This window comes from Aspergillus viridinutans (genome assembly GCF_018404265.1).
Source record: "Aspergillus viridinutans IFM 47045 DNA, scaffold_5, whole genome shotgun sequence".
Lineage (NCBI taxonomy): Eukaryota > Fungi > Ascomycota > Eurotiomycetes > Eurotiales > Aspergillaceae > Aspergillus > Aspergillus viridinutans.
This window is the reverse complement of record NW_025091221.1, coordinates 1,615,074-1,638,495: the sequence shown is the minus strand read 5'-3', so window position 1 is coordinate 1,638,495 and position 23,422 is coordinate 1,615,074. Positions and strand designations below refer to the sequence as shown.

The 23,422-nt window shown below is 49.0% G+C and overlaps 8 protein-coding genes across 8 annotated transcripts; 6 read left to right on the top strand and 2 right to left on the bottom strand.

Annotated features, from left to right (window-relative positions):
* Window positions 1–75: 75 nt before the first annotated feature.
* Window positions 76–2,003, top strand: Aspvir_007491 (uncharacterized protein; the record flags this gene model as incomplete). The annotated part of the gene is made up of 3 exons (XM_043270673.1): window positions 76–970; window positions 1,023–1,196; window positions 1,282–2,003. The coding sequence occupies 3 exons, from the start codon at window positions 76–78 to the stop codon at window positions 2,001–2,003; spliced, it is 1,791 nt and encodes a 596-aa protein (XP_043126608.1).
* Window positions 2,004–2,783: 780 nt separating this feature from the next.
* On the top strand, window positions 2,784–3,640 carry Aspvir_007490 (ankyrin repeat domain-containing protein; the record flags this gene model as incomplete). Its single annotated transcript, XM_043270672.1, has 2 exons — window positions 2,784–2,787; window positions 2,886–3,640. 2 exons carry the CDS (start codon window positions 2,784–2,786, stop codon window positions 3,638–3,640), a joined length of 759 nt encoding a protein of 252 aa, XP_043126607.1.
* Window positions 3,641–6,681: 3,041 nt separating this feature from the next.
* Window positions 6,682–7,110, top strand: Aspvir_007489 (uncharacterized protein; the record flags this gene model as incomplete). Its single annotated transcript, XM_043270671.1, has 2 exons — window positions 6,682–6,788; window positions 6,828–7,110. The coding sequence occupies 2 exons, from the start codon at window positions 6,682–6,684 to the stop codon at window positions 7,108–7,110; spliced, it is 390 nt and encodes a 129-aa protein (XP_043126606.1).
* A 575-nt stretch (window positions 7,111–7,685) lies between these two features.
* On the bottom strand, window positions 7,686–8,900 carry Aspvir_007488 (tryptophan synthase subunit beta; the record flags this gene model as incomplete). Its single annotated transcript, XM_043270670.1, has 1 exon — window positions 7,686–8,900. One exon carries the CDS (start codon window positions 8,898–8,900, stop codon window positions 7,686–7,688), a length of 1,215 nt encoding a protein of 404 aa, XP_043126605.1.
* Window positions 8,901–15,381: 6,481 nt separating this feature from the next.
* Window positions 15,382–17,146, bottom strand: Aspvir_007487 (uncharacterized protein; the record flags this gene model as incomplete). Its single annotated transcript, XM_043270669.1, is given in 4 exon segments — window positions 15,382–15,919; window positions 15,936–15,975; window positions 16,137–16,363; window positions 16,902–17,146. 4 exon segments carry the CDS (start codon window positions 17,144–17,146, stop codon window positions 15,382–15,384), a joined length of 1,050 nt encoding a protein of 349 aa, XP_043126604.1.
* Window positions 17,147–18,768: 1,622 nt separating this feature from the next.
* Aspvir_007486 (uncharacterized protein) lies at window positions 18,769–19,416 on the top strand (the record flags this gene model as incomplete). Its single annotated transcript, XM_043270668.1, has 1 exon — window positions 18,769–19,416. The coding sequence occupies one exon, from the start codon at window positions 18,769–18,771 to the stop codon at window positions 19,414–19,416; it is 648 nt and encodes a 215-aa protein (XP_043126603.1).
* Window positions 19,417–19,921: 505 nt separating this feature from the next.
* Window positions 19,922–20,265, top strand: ScwA (the record flags this gene model as incomplete). The annotated part of the gene is made up of 2 exons (XM_043270667.1): window positions 19,922–19,991; window positions 20,039–20,265. The coding sequence occupies 2 exons, from the start codon at window positions 19,922–19,924 to the stop codon at window positions 20,263–20,265; spliced, it is 297 nt and encodes a 98-aa protein (XP_043126602.1).
* A 795-nt stretch (window positions 20,266–21,060) lies between these two features.
* dppIV (prolyl dipeptidyl peptidase DppIV) lies at window positions 21,061–23,412 on the top strand (the record flags this gene model as incomplete). Its single annotated transcript, XM_043270666.1, has 2 exons — window positions 21,061–21,066; window positions 21,121–23,412. 2 exons carry the CDS (start codon window positions 21,061–21,063, stop codon window positions 23,410–23,412), a joined length of 2,298 nt encoding a protein of 765 aa, XP_043126601.1.
* Window positions 23,413–23,422: the final 10 nt, after the last annotated feature.

The following is a 23,422-nucleotide window of genomic DNA, read 5'->3' as shown; positions in this document are numbered from 1 at the left end:
CGTGATTCTCGACTATTATTTTCTTATAATATATAGAATTATGATCGCAAAGTGAGCTTCTCCAAGTAGTCGAGGATGCCCCAAACTGGCCGAAGGTTCGCACATGGTGATTACACTGTCGGGTGGATATGTGCTTTGCCAGAGACCGAGTTCGTGGCCGCAGGGGCCATGCTGGATGAAGAACATCCAGTGCTTCCTGCCGTCCATTCGCAAGATACAAATTCTTACCTCCTTGGCAGGATTGGCGATCACAATGTAGTAATTGCTTGCTTGCCTGCAGAAACGACAGGCAAAGTGTCTGCTGCTACTGTTGCCAAAGATATGCTCCGCAGCTTCCCAGCTGTCCGATTTGGTCTGATGGTTGGCATTGGTGGTGGGGCTCCATATTACGGCACGCGGGGATATGACAACACTGAATTTAGTGAGCAGGAGGAGGAGGAGGATTCTGAAGATGGATTGGAAGATATACGAGATATAAGACTCGGTGATGTTGTGGTAAGCCTGCATTCGAAATCAGCAGAAGCGGTTGTGCAGTATGACTTTGGCAAGTCACTGCAGGAGAAGGAGTTTGTTCATACCGGTGGCAAACTCAACAAGCCCCCGGCAATAGTCTTGAGCGCAGTTTCTGTGCTCCAGCAACAGCATAGACGGAAAGGCCATACGATTTCCGAGCTGTTAGCAGACACTCTGTCAAAGAATCCTGGCATGGCTGAAGAATTTCGGTATCCAGGTTCGGCGAAAGATCGGTTGCTCAGACCGGATATAGTTCACTTGGAGGGAAGGAAGTCATGCAAGGCTTGCTGTGGGCCCAACAAAGTGAACCTTGCGAGGAGAACAGACCGGCATGGAACTGCTCCCAAGATACATTATGGAACCATTGGATCAGCGGATCAAGTGATGAGGGACGCCATATTAAGAGATAAGTGGGCACAGAAGGAGAAAATAATTTGTTTTGAAATGGAGGCTGCTGGTAAGTCTTTTTCCCCATCTTGCTAAACTTCCATATCTAACTCTTCAATCAGGGTTAATGGACTCGTTTCCCTGCCTCGTCATTCGGGGTATCTGCGACTATGCTGATTCACATAAGAGTAAGATCTGGCAGCCATATGCTGCTGCAACGGCAGCATCATATGCTAAAGAACTTTTGCTCGTTATTCCTGGGCAAGGAGTCATGGATCTATCTCCGATTGAGCAAAGTACGTAGCCTCGAGGAATTTACCTTGCTCGGCGTGTGTTTAGCAGGAATGCGCAGTTTCGGATGCTTGCTTATGAACAAATTAGCTCTTGGCAAAATCGAAGCGAACGTCGACACGATGAGGTCTACGTTAGCCAGAAAAGAAGATTATGACTTACTCAACTGGATCACGCCAGACGACTACGGCCCTTTGCAAAGCGACCATTTTCGGAGACGACAAGCTGGGACTGGCGAATGGCTTCTCAACTCAATGGAGTTTCAGAAGTGGCTCAGGACAAGCCAGGAAACTTTGTTCTGCCCTGGAATTCCAGGCGCTGGGAAGACAATCTTGACGTCTATTGTAATCGACCACCTCACTAGACGCACCTCCGAAGATCGAAGTCTCGGCGTTGCGTATGTTTACTGCAACTTCCAGCGGAAAGACGAACAGAGGGTTGACAGATTACTCTCAAGTGTGCTGAAACAGTTATCTGAGAGACTACCGACCATTCCAGGAGAGGTGATCGACCTTTATAATCAGCATAAAACTGACCGAACGCGGCCGTCACTAGAAGAAATCTCACGCACCCTCCATTCTGTGGCTATTAAGTACTCAAGAGTATTTATCCTCGTCGACGCGCTTGACGAATGCCGAGAATCGGAGCGAAATAAATTCGTATCGGAGGTTTTCAGCCTCCAAGCTAGATGTGGGAGCAATATTTTCGCAACTTCTCGGATAGATGGCGAGATTGAGAAATTGTTTAGTGACGCTATCTCGCTTGAAATCCGTGCAAGAGATCACGACGTGGAGATATATCTCGATGAATGAATGCAACTCCAACAGTTGGATATCCTGGATGATGACACAAAAGCAGAAATTAAGCAAACAGTGGTTGATGCAACTGGTGGAATGTATGGCATATAACTGACCCCAAAGCTGGTAAGATTGTACTAAAACCGAACATCAGGTTCTTACTCGCAAAGCTGCACATAAAATCGCTCGTAACCTTGCCAACGAAGGGTCATATTAAGGATGCGTTACGGAACCTTGCTAAGGGAGAAGAGGCACTAGACAAAACTTACAGCCAGACGATGGAGAGGATTGACGACCATCCAAAGGAAAGACGAGATCTTGCGAAACAAATCCTGTTTTGGATTTTTTACGCCAGAAGGCCACTTTCGACTGAAGAAATTCGACATGCTCTTGCTGTTAAGAGCCAGTCTGCGAAACTGGACAAAGACTACCTTCCAAGTACCAACCTCGTACGATCTCTATGCCTTGGGCTGGTTACAATCGAAAGAGAAAGCGGTATGATTCGGTTGGTGCACTACACGACGCAAGAATACTTTCAGCGAACGCAAAGCCGTTGGTTTCCCAATGCAGAGCTTGAAATCGTGAAGACATGCATCACCTATCTATCTTTTGATACATCCCAGAGCGGGTTCTGCTCAAATGATGCAGAATTTGAGATATGAATACAGTCAAACGTTCTGTATGATTACGCTGCGCGTAATTGGGGACACCATGCCCGGGAAGCTTCAATTAGGGCGCGACAGTTAAACTCAAGCCTTCTTAACGGCGCGGCCAAGGTATCCTGCCTAAGTCAAGATGGGTCAACAGACATGCCAATTATGCATCTTGCGGCATATTTGGCCCAAAGGGTCAGGGTGTTAGAGTTCCTTAATAGTGAGTCTAGCACGTCCGGCTCAGGTCAGGCAATGTTGGTAAACGAAGACTATCACCGTTTCTCTAACTACAGTCAGGATGTGCCACAGCAAATGACAAGCATGCACCTCGCGGCCTATTTTGGTCTGAGCGACATTGTAGCGGTTTTAATCAGGAATGGGCATGATCCAAACACCGAGGATTCTTATAAGCGGACACCACTGTCCTGGGCAGCAGAGAATGGGCACAAGGAGGTCGTTTGGTTGCTGCTCGAGGCGGACGGAGTCGATCCCGATGCCAAGTCAAAATCTGGAATGACACCGCTATCGTGGGCGGCGTGGGAAGGACATGCGGCAGTGGTAACGTTGTTACTCGAAAAACACAGCGTTGACCCTGACCCCAGAGACTCTGGCACCGGACAGACACCGTTGTCATTGGCAGCATGGAGAGGACATGGGATGGTAGTGTGGCTGCTGCTTGGAAACGATCGAGTCGAACCAGATTCCAGATCAGGGCCTGGACAAACCCCGCTATCTTATGCTGCAGAGAAGGGACACGAGACGGTGGTACTACTGTTACTCGCGAATGATGGCGTCGACCCAGACTCGAGATCTAGCGTCGGACGAACCCCACTGTCGTATGCTGCAGAGGGCGGGCACGAGGCCGTAGTTCGCATCCTGCTCAAAAATAGCCGAGTTGACCTTAATTCTAGAGACTCTGTCTACGGGCAGACGCCGTTGTGCTGGGCAGTTTGGAAGGGTCATGAGGGGGTAGTGCGATTGCTACTCTCAGACGACTGAGTCACTGCAAGCGATGAGGACCTGATAGACAAGCGGACACCGCTATCGTGGGCGGCTGAGAAGGGCCATGAGGCTATTGTAAGTCTGCTACTTGCAAAGAATGGTGTGGATATAGACTCTGCAGATGTTGACAAAAGGACGCCATTGTCATACGCTTCAGAGAATGGATTCGAGGCAGTAGTGAAGCTACTACTCATCAGAGGTGCTGCAGTGGATGCACCGGATAAAAAGCACTATACACCTCTCTCTTGGGCAGCATGGAAAGGGAATGAGGCAGTGGTGAAGACACTCCTCGAAGGAGGTGCTTCAGTGGACTCGAGGGATACTTTTGGCCGGACACCACTCTCATGGGCGGCAGAGAATGGGCATGAGGCAGTAGTGAAGCTGCTACTCAACAGAGAAGCTGAAGCTGTAGAGATTTAGCGCATGAGTAGAGAGTCCTAGGTAATAGTATTCGGCTTGACGCTTTACCTCGATTTTGCAAGGCTCATGCCCCACCAGCGCAAAGGCCACGGCATAGCTAGCGAATTGTTTTCTTCCAAGCTCCTGGATCGCTTTGAAAGCCTTATAATGGCCCTCTAGCCACTCATTCTCTGATATATCGCCTAGAAGATGACTCCTATATTTTCGGGCCATCAGCTCAAGTTTTAACTTATCGTGCTTTGGGAGTTCATGACGGAATGCGCTATTCTTTTGTTGTTTACCCTGACAAATTGGAAAAACTGTTATCAGATCAGAGAAATCAAACATAACAAGAACAGCTGAAACGATTTTAACAATCTGAGGTAAACAAAAGAAGAGTTCGCCCCAGATTATATTATTTAGATTACGGAACAGGCTAGGCTTTGGTTTAGTTTTCCCCTGTTAGTTCGCGCCTATTAGTTCCCCCTGGTGCCTGGTACATGAGGCAATATAGCCACACACTCATAGTTAGAGCCAGCACCTCCCAGCTACCCTGCACAGAATACATGATACAGAGTTTATATTAAAAGAATGAGGGGGAAAATAAACCTTCCATCAGGACTCACTTGGCCAGTAATATAAATGTGATTTGATGATCACACCGCAGGAGATTGCAAATGACAAGCTGCATGCAAACAGGCGGAACTTCAGTGCTGAATTGTCCAGTTTGGATATATGTATCATCAGCGGGTAGATCATTGACAGAATCCTTATGTAGGAATTTGCCTGCTTACTTGGAATCAGGTTGCATGGAATATGATTATAATGACACGCCTACTTGCAGACTACACTGATGATCCTGCTCATCACTATAGAGCACTAGACTTGAGAGCCACAAGCTTTTTCCCTAATCGATGCTATGTGACGCTCTTCTATTGTACTTTAATACGCAATATTAGCAAAGTATTAGAAATCCGAAATATTAGATCCACGGAAATGACCATACTTTCCTTGTGGAATCTGCCTGGGTTGCTCGCTGAGCCCAATCCGCTTGTTCTCTTTCCTTTCTCCATTCTGCGAACCTTCTTAGCATTTCCTGTTCGCAACACATTTCGCGCCAGTTCTGCTCTATCCTTCGTCTTTCTGCTTCAATTGTAATTTCGTCAGAGGGCAAAGATTGGATCGTTTCCTTGAGAGATTGAATCTCCTTCAGTTTGAGATCGATGTCCAAGTCCTTCGCGCAACGTTTCCCAACAATGCTAATCATGATATTCTCTCGTCGTTGCTTCTGTCGTGTAAATTCCGCCGCTCTGCCTGGCATAAAGGAGCACATATAGAGCCACCATGTCTCCTCTGTAGCCTTTTCTCTCATAATGCGTCCTTTCTCTCCTTTTAGACTGTCTCTCTCCACATTCAGTCTAATCAGGTCCTTGTTTGCGTTGTATAACAATATTTCATGGCTCCTGCGCGTATCCTTGAGTCCTCGAAGCTGTCTGTCCAGTTCTGCTAGGTTTTGATTCTTAACTTTTTGGGGACGTATTGTTGATTCATATATTCGGTCATATTCTTGACGTTTATCGACATCATGAAGCTGCTCATACGCATCGTTGAGCTGAGTATAACCGCGTCAGTGACGATGCAGGCTTCTAAAAGAGAGGAAAAGCTAGCAGTCAGGCTTCCTAGCTGAAATTCGGCTGTTGCTTTGGGCTCATTCCTTCGTCGATCCGGATGCTTAGCCAAAGCCAATATTTTGTATGTCGACCTGATGGTAGCCGAGTCCGCGGACTGGGGAATCCCGAGAATCGCATAATAATCATGAAGGACTGTAGTGGGTGGCATTTGTAAGCCAGACCGGATGAATGAAGGCGGATGATATCAATATAAGGCTTCGATGAACGCGAGCGAACCGGTCCGCTAAGAGGAGTCGGTGGACGGAAATAAGATGAACTTTGGAGGGCGACACTGAGGTGTCAGCTGCATTAATAATACACATTTGCTTTGGACAGGTCTAGTCATTATCGGAAAATACAGAACCACCCTTTTTACGGGGATAGTCCAGGAAATCTCTCAATATGTACTAATTGTTGGCGATCAGGGTTCGAGAGACAATCAAAGAGTGTGCATGGCTCTGGGGGTCTGATCAGAGGCGAATCAACAGCCCACCTTACAAGAAACTGGCGATTTAGCTGTCGAGTTAAGTTCTTATTAAAATATAAACGAGTGCGTCTACTATAAGGTTAGTCCCTATAGCATCCGTTTAAATACTCAATTCTCTAACTCTTATGTAAAGCATCTCTCGTTTCATATAAAATAGAGTACTAGGGCAGAATAGTGAAATGATAAATAACAATCAATCCTTTAGTTCCTTAAAGCATGGCGCTACCAAGATGATGGAACTTTATAGACTGTCTCCCCTCCTTTCATCCCTGCGCTTTTAAGGGCTATCGCCAGATCATCTCTCGTCCAATCCGGATATACGGAGTAGAAGCTTCGTATTTCTCAGCTAGTGCCTTTGCTCAGCCTCGCTCACCCCACACGCTTAGTTTCAGTTGAGTTGATTATCCAAGACAGAAAAGAGGGTCAACCTATTTCATTCCTCTTCCGTCTCTTACGCCACATTTCTTTGATTTGGTGTCGCCATGAAAGTCCTGAAAAGGCTTGCGGCCAAATTCAGGTCGAAGAAGAACAAGAGCAAACCCCCTGAACCAAAACAAGATAAGAGGTTAAAGCGCAATAGAACAGCTCGGTGAGAAAAAAGAAGGATCCAGGCTGATGGTAATTGCAGCGACGGTTCTAAAGGCGCCGCCGCGGCCGACACGGCACCAACCAATCCAGCACACGGGAAGAAGACGGATTCAAAGACGTCGAAGGGATCAAGGGGCACAGTCACAGACGAGGAAAGATATCGCTATCAGAAAATAGTGCTGGGAATGACAGATGCGCAGATAGCCAGGCAATTGAAGCCAGGGCACTATGAGTTCCAAGGGGCGCCGTTAAGTGCTCGCCCTATTGGCGAGGGTGAATTGGCATATGCATATGGATATCGGTACAAGCAGACAGCCTGTTGAATGAATTTCTGCTTAACTATAAATAGACAATTCCTCTTCATTATGGAGGGTGGAAACTCTATATGTCGGTTTTACCAACCGCCTGCATTGCACCCACTTCCTAGCGCTCGACTCGTAGCGCAGTACATACATTCCCTAGAACCTGTATATACGTCCCAGAACAATATCATATGGAGATCGCCTGTTGTCCAATGGTACAGAATTAAATCATATCCAACGTGCACCGGCCACTGATCTACACTATACTTGAAGATATTCTCCCCCCGTCCACCGAAGGGCGGCGGCCTGAAGTCACCGAACCCAGAAATCTTCGCCGCGAGTTTATTGTCTACTATACGTTTGACGTGGACAAGTCAAGACGGTGTTCCTACTGGAAAAGTTTCAGCAATAGCTATATTTTTCAGGCAGTGGACGATCCCAGGCCGCTTCATGGCAGGGCAGCCAGCCTTTGAGGTCTCCCAGCTTATAAGGTGATTGCAGTTCGACTCATAGGCCACCTTGGAATCTAATAGCTACAGGCACGTATTAAGGAGCTAGCTAGCCTAGTTGTAAGAAGGTAGTGTTCTAGGCAGCTACTATCCATAGTTCTCAAGCACAAAGTCGACATCTTTGTCGCCGCGCCCCGACAGATTGACTAGTATTCGTTCGGATGAAGGGCGCTGCGTCGCCAAGCGGATTGCAAACGCCAAAGCATGCGCACTTTCCAATGCAGGGATAATTCCCTCTAATTTGGCCATGCGGAAAAATGTACTGACGGCTTCCACATTGGTAACTGCTGCGATGGAAAGCCGGCCGGTTTCATGCAGCATCGCAATCTCCGGGCCAACGCCGGGGTAGGCGAGTCCCGATGCCACCGAGGAGACACGAGCAGGCGTACCGTCCTCTTTCTGCAGCACAACCGATCGAGCACCATGCAATGTTCCCAGACTTCCATAGGATAGCGTCGCTGCGTGTTGGCCTGGTCCATCAGATATGCCAAGAGGCTCCACTGCGTGCAGAACAACCCCCGGATAATCAATGAAGCCAGAATACAGACCCATCGCATTGGAGCCACCTGCGACACAGGCAACCACATGCTCAGGCAAGCTTCCGTTCGTGATGGAAAGGAATTGCTCGCGGGCTTCTTGGCCAACTACACGTTGGAAGCCTCGAACAATCATTGGGAAGGGATGTGGGCCGATAGCCGATCCGATCGCATAGAGCGCGTGTGCATGCTGCTCTACATACGCGTTGAATGCGGAATCACTAGCCTCCTTGAGGGCGGACTGGCCTGTAGTTGCCGGTACCACGCGCGCGCCGAGCAGCTGCATGCGACCGACATTCGAACTCTGTTTAGCAATATCCACCTCCCCCATGTGGACTTCGCATTCAAGGCCAAAATAGGCCGCTGCAGTTGCCAGCGCGACGCCGTGCTGGCCGGCCCCGGTCTCGGCAATCAGCTTCTTCTTACCCATTTTCTTGGCGAGAAGTGCGAAGCCAACACAGTGGTTGATTTTGTGCGCGCCGGTGTGATTCAAATCCTCTCGCTTAACGTAGATCTGAGCGCCCCCGACCTGATCTGAAAGAGTCTCGAGGTAATGTATCGGGGTCGGCCGCCCTTGAAGTCCGACCCGCACCTTGTTGAGTTCGCGCTGAAATTCTGGCGTTTGATGAAGCTCCTGATAGCTGCTGGCCAGTTCTTCCAGCGCAGGCCGAAGCTCCGGTGGATAGTGGTTACCGCCAAACCGACCGAAATATCCCTCATCGTCGGGGTAGCTTTGGAAATAAGAACGTTGATTGTATGGCGCCATGACCAATCCTCGGAGATGAGCGCAGGCCGTAGCAATGGAATGACGAAACTTGGGCTTGAAAATCCCACCGATCGCGATGGGGTATCAGAATTGAGGCCTCGTGCAGGGCGGGGTTCCTGAATTTGTAGCTTTTCGGCTCGCTGGTTGAGCAAAGGACGCACGAAGCTGATGGATCTCCTCCATTGGTGGCATTTCTAGTCCCCGCGACGGTTGGTTGTCCAACCTAAACTGAGCCGCGATCTGCTACTACCTTATGTTGTCCGACCCGCTTGCTTACATTGCAGAGGATCTGTCAAGAGCGGGTCTTGGTTCGGAGTCCATTGGGGAGTTTCATTCTGCGATGATTCCACAGCCTTTGCTTGATCTTGTCTTCTGAGCAGGAGAGACTGAAAAGAACAGCCAGACGAATCAGATCATAGATCACTATAGCCAGCCTGAGTGTTAGCTACCTGTTTACTTACGAGCCTGCACCTTGACACTCTACTTATTATTGGGATGTCTGTAACATTATATTGTTTTGATATAGAAGTATAGCTTAAATTTAATAGTAATCATTAACTATCCTAATCATTACTGGAGGATTTAAAATACTATTATAAACCTTCTATTAAGGTTTTATTAAATTTAACTCTACTTTAAGGAGGTAAGTTAATATTAGGACTTATTAGGCCAATCATTCTTATATAAGAATACTACTTATAGAAAAGCAACCCTGCCTCATCAACCCATCCTAGCGTCTACATTGGCATTGGATATCGAGTGCCTCAGCATACTTAGATCTCGAGGCTACAGATATAAGCGTCCTTCGCCTTCCCAGGACTCAACATGAATTGGTGATGGTGAAGAGTTTTCACCCAATGTATCTTGAGTACATGCGTGAGGCGCCAAATAACAGTGTGACAAAGGCAGTATTGCAGGGGTATTTATTTGATGCTGGATTTATAATTGCATAGAATGCCCTTGCAGGATGAAGAATAATGGGTTTTGGTTTCCATAACCTTAGAGCTTGTGCAAGAGATGGCCCGGCATTTATTGCCATGCCCTAGGGTGTCCGCATCTCATACCTGTGCCTTAACAAATCAGAATCTACAACTACTGAACTGGTTAAGGGGCTTAAAATGTTGGGAGTATCCTCTGAGGTAGAGTGGTTTATCTAAGTTACTATAAAGTCAGGCTACTGGATTCATAGGATCAGAATACAAGTAGGCTGGACAGGATTTTCTCCATGCTTCAAATTTATATTAATAGGGGATCTGGCTTTGGCGATGATAATGCTGTGAAACGTGAAGCGTTCTGGAAGGATGATATCCAAGAGAAAATAGGCCTGATTTCAAAACTACCACAGGGAATCATACCTTTGTGAGGGTCATTGGACTAAGCCTATTCATCGCAGCTTATGATAGTTCTTTAGTTTACAATAGAATAGGACAGCTCTCTCAGGAGGTATATGATCTTAATTACCATTACAATAAGCACTACAGTATCCAATGGGTATAGTGCGAGCAGACAGACAATGGCTATATCAGATGAGCTGGTGGCTAATCAAGCCATATAGCTATACCTATTAGCTAATTAAATTCATGACCATCGCCCAGGCCTATTGCACAAAATTCACTAAGACCACAAAGTAGGTGGTAAGTTGAAACAGACCATCACTTATTATATATGAATGTGAAAGGATAAGCACCATTACTACAGAAATACTGTACTTCCATGACTAGAACGCGTGTTCTGGCTATGATACATAGATTAAGTGCCCACTCATTTGATCCTATTCTTAGAGAAGATGTACATTAGCAGATAAACTCTAAGTTAATCTACATCACATCTTATCACGCAGACAGCGGCTATGACTCCTGATAAAGAGTTAGGCATCTGGGAAAAGGACCATGGATATAAAGCCCTTGAATTAGCCTACTTATAGCCTAGTTTTGCCAGTTTTAGAGAATAATCTATTACACTCAAGCGTTCTCTGAACAGTATCTAATCTAGTTAGCACTAGATCTAGCTATATCCTGTGAAGATCGCCCGCACAATGCTATCAAATAAAGATCGTCTGTATGTTACTCTCTATGCACGTAAAGGCAATTCTACCATGCCAGGCAAGGAAGACATATGAGTCTATTATATAGAACTTCTTTGGTGTTATGCTATTATAATCTGGAACTAATATACCATCTAAGCAGATACCACTGGGCCTTAATTATAGGGCTAAAAGTTAAAGCAGAGGATGGCGTGGGTGTCCACTACCACACAAAGAAGAGGCTAAAATTAGGAGGAGGCTCTAAATAGTTCTTTAAGAAGTATGAGTGTCTACTCACCCCTACTAACATATTGCTTGTTTACATTATGGTTAGAAAGGTAGCAGATAGAAATCACCTAGTTAATATTTTGCGGAATACTCCTATTTGCTAAGGCCAACCAGGCTGGAACTATGTCTTCTGGGTAAAGGAGGCCTTAGAGACGCTTAAGCTTAATCCTAAGGCATTGGGTACAAGCATTATTAATTAGGAAAAGGTGCGCAGTGAGGCAATGGATTATTATTAGTAGAAAAAAGACCAGCACTGTTTTGATGGCCAGGGCAACTTTAATATAAAGAAGGTTCCAACCTATGACTTAATAGAGTAGAAGGAGATCATTCTCTAAGTTATCAACTAGAATTACTTAGATATCTCTAAAGTGTCTTTAACAAATCTGTTCCATCGCGAGCTCTTCAGGCATTGGTTACAGGAACTTGTCAATCTCCTTAGCCTAAAAAGAGTTCTGTGGGTTGACTTAGTGGGCAGACGTATATTCCCAGTATGATGGATACTAACCAGCAGTTTCCTAATTAATAATACTAATAAGATCATCTCCGCGAATAAGAATATTGAGACTACTAAGATCACCATGAGTAAACACCAAAGGCCAAGACTTGCTCTGTTGCTTAATGAGTTCCTGAATTTCAGGGTCAAGTCTTGAATCAAATTCCATTGCCCTGCGTAAATGCTGATGGAAGTCCTGGGTGGTATCAAAGGGACCAAAGTGTAAGGAAGAGCCTGGAATATGGCAGTCAAAAAGTGATCCACTATTAATAGAAGCAACCCCCATGCCTTCAGGGGGCTGCAGGCCTCACATCTCACAGATCTTTTCTGCTAATTATGAAAGAAGTTTTGCCTTTGAATTCTCACTTTGTTTTACCCAGCCATTGCTAATTATATCTCCCTTAATCCTTTCCATCACGATGTACGTCCGCCCAGAATGAGTAAATGCATATAAGACTTTTGGTACTGGGATAGATATATGTTGTGATATGAAACGCATTATTGATGCTTTAGATAAATGTATATAGCACCCATATTTGATACATAGTTTACCAGTCAACATAAGAACATTCCCTTCTCGGGGTCAAATACGCTTGAGGACTTTGATCGCCAGAAGCGCCAAACCCCAGTACAGAAGGTTGTCATTGACTGGTTTGGATGCGCTCAATGGAGCGGTGGATGATGAGGAAGGAGGCCCATTTCGACGCGCGGACATTGTGTATTGGCTAGACGGGAAGTGCTTTAACAGGAATATCTCGTTCCTGGCTTCCAAAATGACTCGGTATGGGCAGTAAGGGAACGATCTAGAAGACCGAATGATGATTGACAATGTACAGTGACAAAATAGAAGTCTTGCGTTGGAAGTGGGTAGTGGGTGATGATGTGAAGCTAAGGTTCATGACCCCTGAACTTACATACGGAGTACACGTGATATCACCTGACCCTGGTGACCTGGTCTATTCTCGGGTTTGAGCGAGAACATACATGATACATATAGCCCCATTATACCCTCCACTGATATCGATCACTGAGCCGGTCAGTACTCAACCCAAGCGAAGAAGGAAACGAGGACTGCGCCTACCACCTTTTCAAACCGAGCGAGGGAAGGCTATTCGAGTGGTTCCGCGAGGCATGTCGCCAATAGTTCACTGTGTGCGCCACACGCAAGGCGTCCACAATCTCAGCCATGCACCCACCATTTGCCTGACCCCGAACTGACTCCCTTGGGAGAAGAGCAAGCCCGCGCCCTGGGTGCTAGATTCCCCCCATTGGAAAATATTCAACTGATTCTGTCCTCGCCCTTGCGACGCGCGATTCAGACCGCGCTGTTGGCCTTCCCCTCGCAGGTGAGGGACGGCGGCCTGCAGGTTGTCGCCTGGCCAGAGGTGCAGGAAGCAAGTGATCTCATCTGTGACACTGGTAGGGACCTGCTTGATATCAAGGCTGAGTTCGAGAAACTGCCGGTAGATTTTACTCTGGTAGAGCCTGGCTGGTACATCAAGGTACGCTTCCGGCCTTTAATCTGTGGGCTTAGGGTCAGGCTAAGCAAACTACACATGTATAGCAAGGAAAATGGGCCCCAATCGCGGGCAGACTTTTAGAGCGAGCTCAACTGGCACGGCAGTGGCTGAGCCAGCGACCTGAAAGGAGATCGTGGTGGTTTCCCATGGCTGTTTTCTGCATTTTCTCACGGATGACTGGGTGAACGCTGTTAATTCACATGGTGGGTTGTTGGCCTCTAATTTCCCACCGGCTCATGCTAATCCATATTGTAAAGCAACGGACTGGGCCAACGCTGAGGTTCGCTCCTTTGCTTTTGCACATGACGAGGGCGAAAGGCCGGCTTTATGTGAGACAATAGAATCTAGAAAAAGACGAGGATTGGGACCAGTCGCGCCGACCAAAGAACAACAGCTAGAGCTGCGACAGACGACATTGTGAATCTGGATCGAATGGGGTGTGATATTGGCGTGATCTATTTCGCCAGTGGTGTAGATGCTGGACCATGGAGTATCCTTATCAATAAGCCTAGGTCTATAAAATCATGCACTCTCTTTATCCAGCAGGGTCTACGTGCATGGAGGAGAATTATACAAATCACTAATCACAAAGTATACAGTGCCTTGTTGAATCTTTGTCCTCACCACTTCTTGCTGTGTCCTCTCTTTGTCCTTCTATCTACACCTATTGACCTCCGAGGTAATGAGCAAAGGATCCCGGACTTTGTCTGGTTGGAGCTCGGTGTCGATGATCTGGGTAACGGGTGTTGGTACGTCCGACACGGCCGGAGCTCGTTTGGATTGAAGGTCATAGTGTGCCTCTGGGGTCAATCAGATGCAGAAGATGGCTGAAGCAGTCCATGGGACTGCTGATTGCTGCACGCACACCAGCCGGACATACCAGATCTGTATGAGTGATTATGGGAGACTACTCATGCATGTGTGACTCAAAGAAGTCATAACTAAGAGCATCATTGCATATATTATGTGATTGGCATGTCTTATTTACTATCTCACCTGTCTTAGCAGTAGCTGAACTTTTCTAAAGGGTTGGCTGACCTGTAGTCACTGTTGAAGCCACATGCCAGCCAGTTAGTAGTTAGGTGGATGACCACCAGCGAACCCAGGCTTTTATATTCCTTTTTTTTTTTTTTGATCTTTTGCTGCTCCGGGAAGCTTTTCCTCGCGTGCATTGTGTTCGGGAACTCTGTAGAGGCCCGCTAAATGCCCGTGGACTAACTGTCACATGGAGCGCGGACAGAGGATCAGGGAAGGGCAATTAGAACAGTACTCAGCACTGTCCACTACCACAAAGGCCGCATCATATCAGGTCTTGGGACGGGGAAATGACCGAAAGTCCATTGACATATGCTGGAAACCGTGCTCCCCCGGATGGAAGTATCATTAATGGCTTTTTGCAGGTGGTTGTGCTGCGCATAGAGCAACGGGTGTGCGACAAATGGCACCCGCGGGAGCATTCTCTTGACCTTGGGCGACAACAGGCTCAGCTCGGATGGATGCGACATGCAAGGCAGTCAGAAACACATGGCCTGTCGCGAGCACGCTTTCTGCGAGGGCACCCGGAACGGATGGCAAAACGGAGCTCGAGCTAGGAGTGACAACCTGCTTGAACCAGTGGGGCAAGTCGGAGCTTCATACCCTATTCCTCTCCTTGCCAGCTGCAAAGGATCTGGGGTCCATCTTCGGCATCGCGTGCTATTATTACTGGATAGCTGACGCCTCCAGCGCTTGAGCCCGGTACTATCGTCTCATCCCACAAGGGCTTCTGAGGATGGGTAAGGGCTCCTCAGTTTCTGCTTCAGAAGATGCCAAGCTGACCTGGTCTCTGACTGCTGGCTGCGATGCTACGTCATAATGTCAGCAGATTGTCTCTGGTTTCGACAAAGCAATTCAACTTACGTGGCGGGCGAGGCCACCAGCACGGCTCCGGCGGAAACCTCCACGCTGACCCCGGGGCTGCTGCGACGTCATCTGCCTCTGTAGCATCAGGTGCTAATGAAAAGAGATGCTTGGTGTCTCCAAGTGTATGGGCAGGGTGATGTACCGCAATCCCACTCTGCATTACCACGAACAGGACGAAGTTTTGTTGTTCCAGACGCAATTGGCACACGCGCCGACGAAAAGGGCGCGATGCTGTCCGTCATGCCAATGCCTGCACTAGCCTGCTTTTTTCCGGATACTCGCAGCTCCTCCAGAGAACTGACCCCCCAGATCTGGGTTACTCCCCCTCCGTTTGAGCTGCTTGAAAACCCACTCAGCTATATCAGCGATATCAATGGCTGGGACATCGCTAAAGGGTTGGAGGTCGTAGAAGGACACCACCCCCTGGGAGTTCTTCCGTTTCGACTGTGTCTGATGGACGTAGGTGCCACCATCCGTCCCCAATGCTGACAGGAGCAGGTATAGTTTGCCGTATGCGTCCATCCTCGCGTAGACCAGGCGGCGTAGGTGAGGATCGGTGAGATGATCAGGTTTGAATGTACCGATTGGAACTCCATCCATGCCTTTGTAAAGTAGAGCTTGTTGACTCATTTCGCTGAACTTTGGCTTTCGATCTTGAGCGTTGGCAGGCTGATCACAGGCCGGTTGGCTGCGATTGGTTTTGACCTTTTGGGTTCTTATGTATGGGAGTTCTGGGTCCATCTGGGCTGTGATTTGATCTTCCGGGATAGCCGTCTTTGGATCCTCTTGTCCACTGTTCGGGATCATACTCGTCCTCAACGAGTTCGATAGATGATGACATCGTGTAACCTTTGTAAAAGGAAAAAAAAGAGGATGAATCTTAATGGATAATGGATCCCGGGGAACAGAGATAACAGGACGAACCCGTCCGTCGGTGTGTAATAAGTGGATATATTCGGGTGCTGAGATGCAATGACGAAAAGTGCCAGCACCGTTCGAACAGGACTTACAAGAATCTTCGCATTCGATGCCCCGCGGATACAAAAGGACAGCGTTCTGGTGAGCTTCACTAGTAATAGCCTTGGTAACATCGACATCATTACGTGACGCCCGCTCGAGCTCGCGCTCAGGATCCATCAGTTTGACCAAGGACTCCTGTGTCTTACTGAGAACGAAAGGGACTTCGCGTTGGGCGGCCGCAAGGGCATCCTCACGACTGGGGATAGTAACGACCGTTCTGGGTTTGAATGAAGCAGCTTGATAACCGAGCAACTGAATGAGACGAACACGAGAAGGCAAAGAAAGTGACTGCAGCAGTTCTCCTATCTGCACAAAAAGTAGTCTCGCCAGGGGATTATTCATCGAGGCTTGAACTACAAGGCGTCTGGCGCGACGAGCGAGAAAAGTTGGGAGTATTTATACCTGAGGGAGAGGTTAGCACTGCTGCTTCCCTTTGGGGGCATTCGCGGCTTGGGCTGCTCAAGCATCTGCTGACTGCTAGTTTGTATCGATAGGTCATTGCCTGGTAGGACCTTCACCCAGTATGGGGTGGGTCAAGATAGGATCTGTAGGTGTATCACACGCGAAGACTTCAACGGAGCCACTGCAGCCCCCGAATGGTGAGGTAGGCATGTTTCCTATTATAATAATATTCGTTAGCCAGATGGTCCAGGTTAAAAAAGTAGTAGAAAGAATAGGAAGTTTGATAGGAAATAAAAGATCGAAGGTAGGAAACAGAATAACAAATATCAGATAAGCACGAGTGGGAACCTTACCTGAATAGTATGTCACCATAAAAGCGAGTACTAATCGCCTTGACTTCGTCCATGAAGAACAGGAGGGCAGCGGCCCAGGCCACGTACCCAGTGTCTCCAGGCATTAGACGGAGTGCTTTCGCGGAACGATACTCGTCCCAGTCATCCACGGTAGCCTGGCTATCGGGATACAGAATGTGTGCCATCTCGGCACGGCGTCCTTCGAGGAACTTGTTGTACGCTTCGCTCTGCAGAAACATCAGCATAAAGACCGCTCTTCACCAAACAATCAACGGAGAAACGTATTCCCTATTTAGTAGGTATAATGAAATGATAGATTTGAGCAGTTTAGAAGATTGGAAGACTGGAGTAGGAGCAGTATGATTAAGAGGAGGAAAAACTGCCACTATGTCTGCTTCGCAGCCATCCGTCATTGATCGACCTGATCTTTGCATGGCTTTAATCGAGTTGGCTTTTTTGCAGCTCATTGAGAAATGTCGAGAGGGACTTGATCAAGGCAACATTTACTTGGTCTTCCCCTTCCGAACGGGACCTCTCGTCCGAAGTCAGAGCAGAACTATCCGAGGGCCTCGAGAGGAATTATATGGATGTGGAGACTGCTTGATTTTGATGAAAGGATATTTGATAATGATAGGGGTAGAGGAGGCATTGGAGTGCAACCATCTGGTCCAAGAGATACAGAGAGAAAACAATGAGAGGAGAGGGACGAAGGGAAGAGAAGGGAACATTCAGATCCTAGAGGTCTGGCAGACAGACAGGGTAAAGGTGGATAGAAAGATGGAAGCTTACATTATTGCGGCTCCGGACTATACCCTTCTGTGTTATTGCAGGCTGTCCGTGGCTGATCTTCTACTTTGCCCGTACAATCTCGGGGATTCATCGATGCACCGATATCTGTAAGGAGATTTTCGCGTCGCACGCCCAAATCGAAGAGATGAGGACGCGGGACTGGGAGCAGATCAGAGCAAACACGGTGCCTTGGACTATTAGACCTGGTCCCATGTTGTAGAAGTCATCATCATCAAGTAGGAAGCATCATTGTAGACGAAATATGGTGGCAAAACGCGCTGAGGAAGATCAAGATGTCCACCTAACCACAGGTACCAGAAGGAGAAGAGGGAAAGACCACTGTATTTATACCCCAGATGGCGAATATAGGCCTCATTCACTGCTCTGAGGCTCTACATTCACTTCATTCTTTGGAGACATTGCCCTCATGGCTCTGGACTCTTCCCAGTGACGTATTCCTTTGTGGTGAAGGAAGGCTACAGGCACCGTTTGTCAGGGGGGACAAACCTATGGCAGTAGTAAGCACATCATTAAGAATTTTGCATGGCCTAGGACCAGCAGGTATCCTTAATGGAAGGACAATTCCGGTGGCTTAGAACAGATTCATTATCCTCTGCGGGAGGCCACCGCAGAGAACAAAAGTGGAAAAAATTGCACTGGTTTTCTTGACTCAAACTTATATTCGAGTCTTTACTTTGAACCGTCATCCAAAATGGTCTGCCAAACTCTCGGAACGTTGCCCTCGATCGTAGGAGTATAGATTCAGAAGAACGTGTCCTGCGGATCAAGCTTTCGGCTACAACCTAGCAACGGGCATCCCAAGGGCACTTCGTAGACTAAGGAGTAAATACGAAGGGAATGAATTTTCTTCAAGTATCCAACACGCCAAGAACCGTTCGTATTCCCAATAGAACATCACCATGAACTGACACTAAAATCGGCTATAAGCGGATGACTCATACGCGTCTCACTCTAGTAAGCAGACAATAAGCAAGCCAAATCGTCACGTAGAATACATCTCTTGACGCACAGTAATAATCCTACTAACAAGCCAAATTAAACAAAGCCAAGGACCACCATGGCCTGCACCCTGGTCCCCATCAACCTGCATAATCCAACCGAGTACGCCGAGCTGCAGGCCCAGCGCGTCCAATGCGGCTGGGACGCAGAAGACAGCAAGATCCTTGTCTGGCGCGAGAAGCAAGACCAGAACCTGAAATCGTTCTTTTGGATCACACTTCCCGCCCAATCTCCTCCAAGGGACGATGCAGACGACCAGGCAGATGAGAAACGCACTGTCCGCGCAGGCCACATAGCCCTAGACGCCTACGCGGACCCTCCAGACCCCGAACTCGCTTGCACCGACAAATCCGTCATGACGATCCAGAGCTTTTTTATCCTGCCAGAGTACCGCGGTAATGGTCTCGGTGGAAAAGCCATGGATCTGGTCGAGGGGATGGCGAGCCAGGAGCCGTGGGGGAGTCCGGCCTGCCGCTTTGTGACGGTCAATGCGATGAGCAGGCGGTATTTCTACGAGGACTGGCCTGAGAAACTTGCGCTGTGGGAGACGTGGGCGGACAACCCGCCAGTGATGTGCAATGTGGATTGGTATACGCGGCGGGGCTACGTATATTGGAAGACGGAGCCTCGGTATCGGGAGAGGTTGAAGAGCGGGGAGGAGATTCTGATCTTGGCGGATTTTTTGAGGAAGGCTATTACCCGATAGATGCGAAGCAGGTTTGGGCTCGTCTCATGGTGAATGCAAGAGTGTGGTTGGGATGCGAGTGACGACGATTGACGATGCGAGGAGATGTACATAGAGTCGGTTGTCCTTGCATTTCAGGAAAGCACCAGCAATAATTTATCCCGTGCAGTGAGCCAGTAGGCCCAGTACTAGAGCATTGATAGCTTGAAATAAGCTTTGTCGAGGATCGGCTGAAACGAAGGTAGTACCCAGATGTGAGATTCCTTGCTTCTACGCCACCATCGGGCCATGCATGATCAACAGATCATGCATAGTCCGTTGAGAGAGCCTTACTGTATATCTATATGAACAACAAGTCCTACGGTTTCATCTCGTCTAATAGAAGATCAACAGCCCGGCCATTGCCAACCAATATATAAAAGGCCCGAACAATCGAGCCTTCTCCCGTCATCATCATTAACACTCTTCTCTCAACTCAACAAACGTTCTCGTCTCTCAAGCTCCAAACCAAAACCCAAACTCCAAAATGCAGTTCTCTACCATCCTCTCCCTCCTCGCCGTTGCCGGCATGACCGTGGCTGCCCCTCCTGTCGTCCGTACGTCTCCTCATACCCCAGAGTAACCCACTCAACTAACGGACCAGGCCCCCAATCCAATAACAATGGTGTCCTCGGCCTGAATGTCGCAGATACCACAGTCCCCGTCGACGTTGATATCCCCATCCAGGGCAACAACGTTGCCAACAACGTCGCCAACGGTTTGCTCGAGGGCGGCGCGAACCTCGACCACACCGTGGACGGTCCGTTGAACGTTGCTGCGCTTGGCGAAGCAGATCAGGTTGCCCCCAAGGGCGTATTGCCGCCTTTCTAGATGAAGGTCATGTAGGAACGGTATGTAGTCTGTGCTTGGTGGCTGGTCACGGCTAATGTTAATGGTGTTGGTAGATCGAGATGAGTAGATATAGTCGAGGATGCTGGTTCGATGTGTAATTAGGTCGTAATGGGTGGTTATGGTGAAAATGAGATAGTCTTCTGGCTTCTCTTCACGGTGGATATAGTCTAATAAGAAAAATGCCTTTGATTGTCAATATATGGAGTTGATCCTGTAGATCAGTATAAGACTTTGAGTTGGACACAGTACGAATTGGGCGCAACGCTGACTATCACCATAATTCTATAACCTCCAATAAAGACAATTATAATAGATTTACACAATATCAATAATGGTGCAGAACTTGAAGCAGATCTGAGTCCCGCAATGTCCAGGCAATCCTTCATTCCAGCCAAGAAGTCAATTTGCTTTGCAGCATGTAGGAAATTGCCGAGTAAGACATCCCAAATGACCAAATAACGATAATAACATTGCAGACCAATCAATAACGACAATTTCCCTGTCAATCCCTTGTTGTCCATCTGCGCAGTCTTGGGTTACAGCGCTAAGGGCCTACTCCGCTGATAGCCATCCTCCGTCTACAATTGTTTGCTTGGCAGGCGAGAACAGACAATTTGAATGGTAGATATCGTGCTCAAAAGCTATCTCCTGGGAATTCTCCGTCGGGATTAAAATGATACAATCATCTTGGCTCTGGTATGCGGGGTCATTCCCCCATATTTAAGGTCGGGGTAGCCATGCAAGTAGCTCGCCGTGTCGCCAGCCGCAATCAAAATGAAGGTATGTACTTTATCATACAAACCAGAGAATGCATAGGCTAACAATCACAATTAGTGGTCAATTCTCCTTCTGGTCGGCTGCGCTGCCGCCATTGACGTCCCTCGTCACCCATATGCCCCCATTGGAAGCGGCAAGAAACGACTGACCTTCAATGAGACGGTCGTCAAGCGAGCCATTTCCCCCTCGGCCATCTCAGTCGAGTGGATTTCCACCTCAGAGGATGGAGACTATGTCTACCAAGACCAGGATGGCAGTCTGAAAATCCAGAGCATCGTCACCAACCACACCCAAACCCTCGTCCCTGCGGACAAAGTGCCAGAGGATGCCTACAGCTACTGGATCCATCCCAATCTCTCCTCGGTGCTCTGGGCCACCAACTACACCAAGCAATACCGCCACTCGTACTTTGCCGACTACTTTATCCAGGACGTGCAGTCCATGAATCTGAAGCCCCTCGCTCCGGAGCAGTCCGGCGATATCCAGTACGCACAGTGGAGTCCCACCGGCGACGCCATCGCCTTTGTCCGCGGCAACGATGTCTTCGTCTGGACCAATGCCTCGACCAGCCAGATCACCAACGACGGCGGGCCGGATCTCTTCAATGGCGTCCCGGACTGGATCTACGAGGAGGAGATCCTGGGCGACCGGTTTGCGCTGTGGTTCTCGCCGGACGGCGCTTATCTCGCCTTTCTGCGGTTCAACGAGACAGGGGTCCCGACCTTCACCGTGCCGTACTACATGGACAATGAGGAGATCGCGCCGCCGTACCCGCGCGAGCTGGAGCTGCGGTATCCCAAGGTGTCGCAGACGAATCCCACCGTGGAACTGAACCTGCTGGAGCTCCGCACCGGCGAGCGGACGCCTGTCCCAATCGATGCGTTTGATGCGAAGGAGTTGATCATCGGCGAGGTGGCGTGGTTGACGGAGACGCATGACGTCGTAGCTGTCAACGCGTTCAACCGCGTGCAGGACCGGCAAAAGGTCGTCGCTGTGGATGTGGCCTCGCTCAGGACCAAGACCATCAATGAACGTGACGGTACAGACGGGTGGCTAGATAATCTGCTGTCAATGGCGTATATCGGGCCCATCGGCGAGTCCAAGGCGGAGTACTACATCGACATCTCCGACCAGTCCGGCTGGGCGCACCTCTGGCTGTTCCCTGTTGCCGGCGGTGAGCCCATCGCCCTGACCAAGGGCGAGTGGGAAGTGACCGACATCCTCAGCATCGACAAGCCGCGCCAGCTGGTCTACTTTCTCTCCACGAAACACCACAGCACCGAGCGCCATCTCTACTCTGTCTCCTGGAAGACAATGGCCATCGCCCCCTTAGTCGACGACACCGTCTCCGCCGTCTGGTCCGCCTCCTTCTCATCGCAGGGCGGATACTACATCCTCTCCTACCGCGGGCCCGACGTGCCCTACCAGGACCTCTACGCCATCAATTCTACCGTGCCCCTGCGCACCATCACCAGCAACGCGGCCGTGCTCCACGCTCTGAAACAATACACCCTGCCTAACATCACCTACTTCGACCTAGACCTTCCCAGCGGCGAAACCCTCAACATCATGCAGCGCCTTCCGGTCAAGTTCTCCCCAAAGAAGAAGTACCCCGTTCTCTTCACCCCCTACGGCGGGCCCGGCGCACAAGAAGTCTCCAAAGCCTGGCAAGCCCTCGATTTCAAGGCGTACATCGCCTCAGACCCCGAGCTCGAGTACATCACCTGGACCGTCGACAACCGTGGCACAGGGTACAAGGGCCGCGCGTTCCGGTGCCAAGTCACCAGCCGGCTGGGCGAGCTGGAAGCCGCGGACCAGGTCTTCGCCGCGCAGCAGGCCGCCAAGCTCCCCTTTGTGGACGCAGACCACATCGCCATCTGGGGGTGGAGTTACGGTGGTTATCTGACGGGCAAAGTCATCGAGACCGACAGCGGGGCGTTCTCGCTTGGTGTGCAGACGGCTCCGGTCTCGGACTGGCGGTTCTATGACTCGATGTACACGGAGCGGTATATGAAGACGCTGAAGAGCAACGCGGCAGGGTACAATGCCAGTGCGATCCGGAAGGTAGCGGGGTACAAGAATGTGCGTGGCGGGGTGCTGATCCAGCATGGGACGGGGGATGATAATGTGCATTTCCAGAATGCGGCGGCGCTGGTGGACACGCTTGTTGGGGCGGGGGTGACGCCGGAGAAGCTGCAGGTGCAGTGGTTTACGGACTCGGATCATGGGATCAGGTACCATGGGGGAAATGTGTTTTTGTATCGGCAATTGTCCAAGAGGCTGTATGAGGAGAAGAAGAGGAAGGACAAGGGCGAGGCGCATCAGTGGAGTAAGAAGTCGGTTCTGTAGATTTGCACGT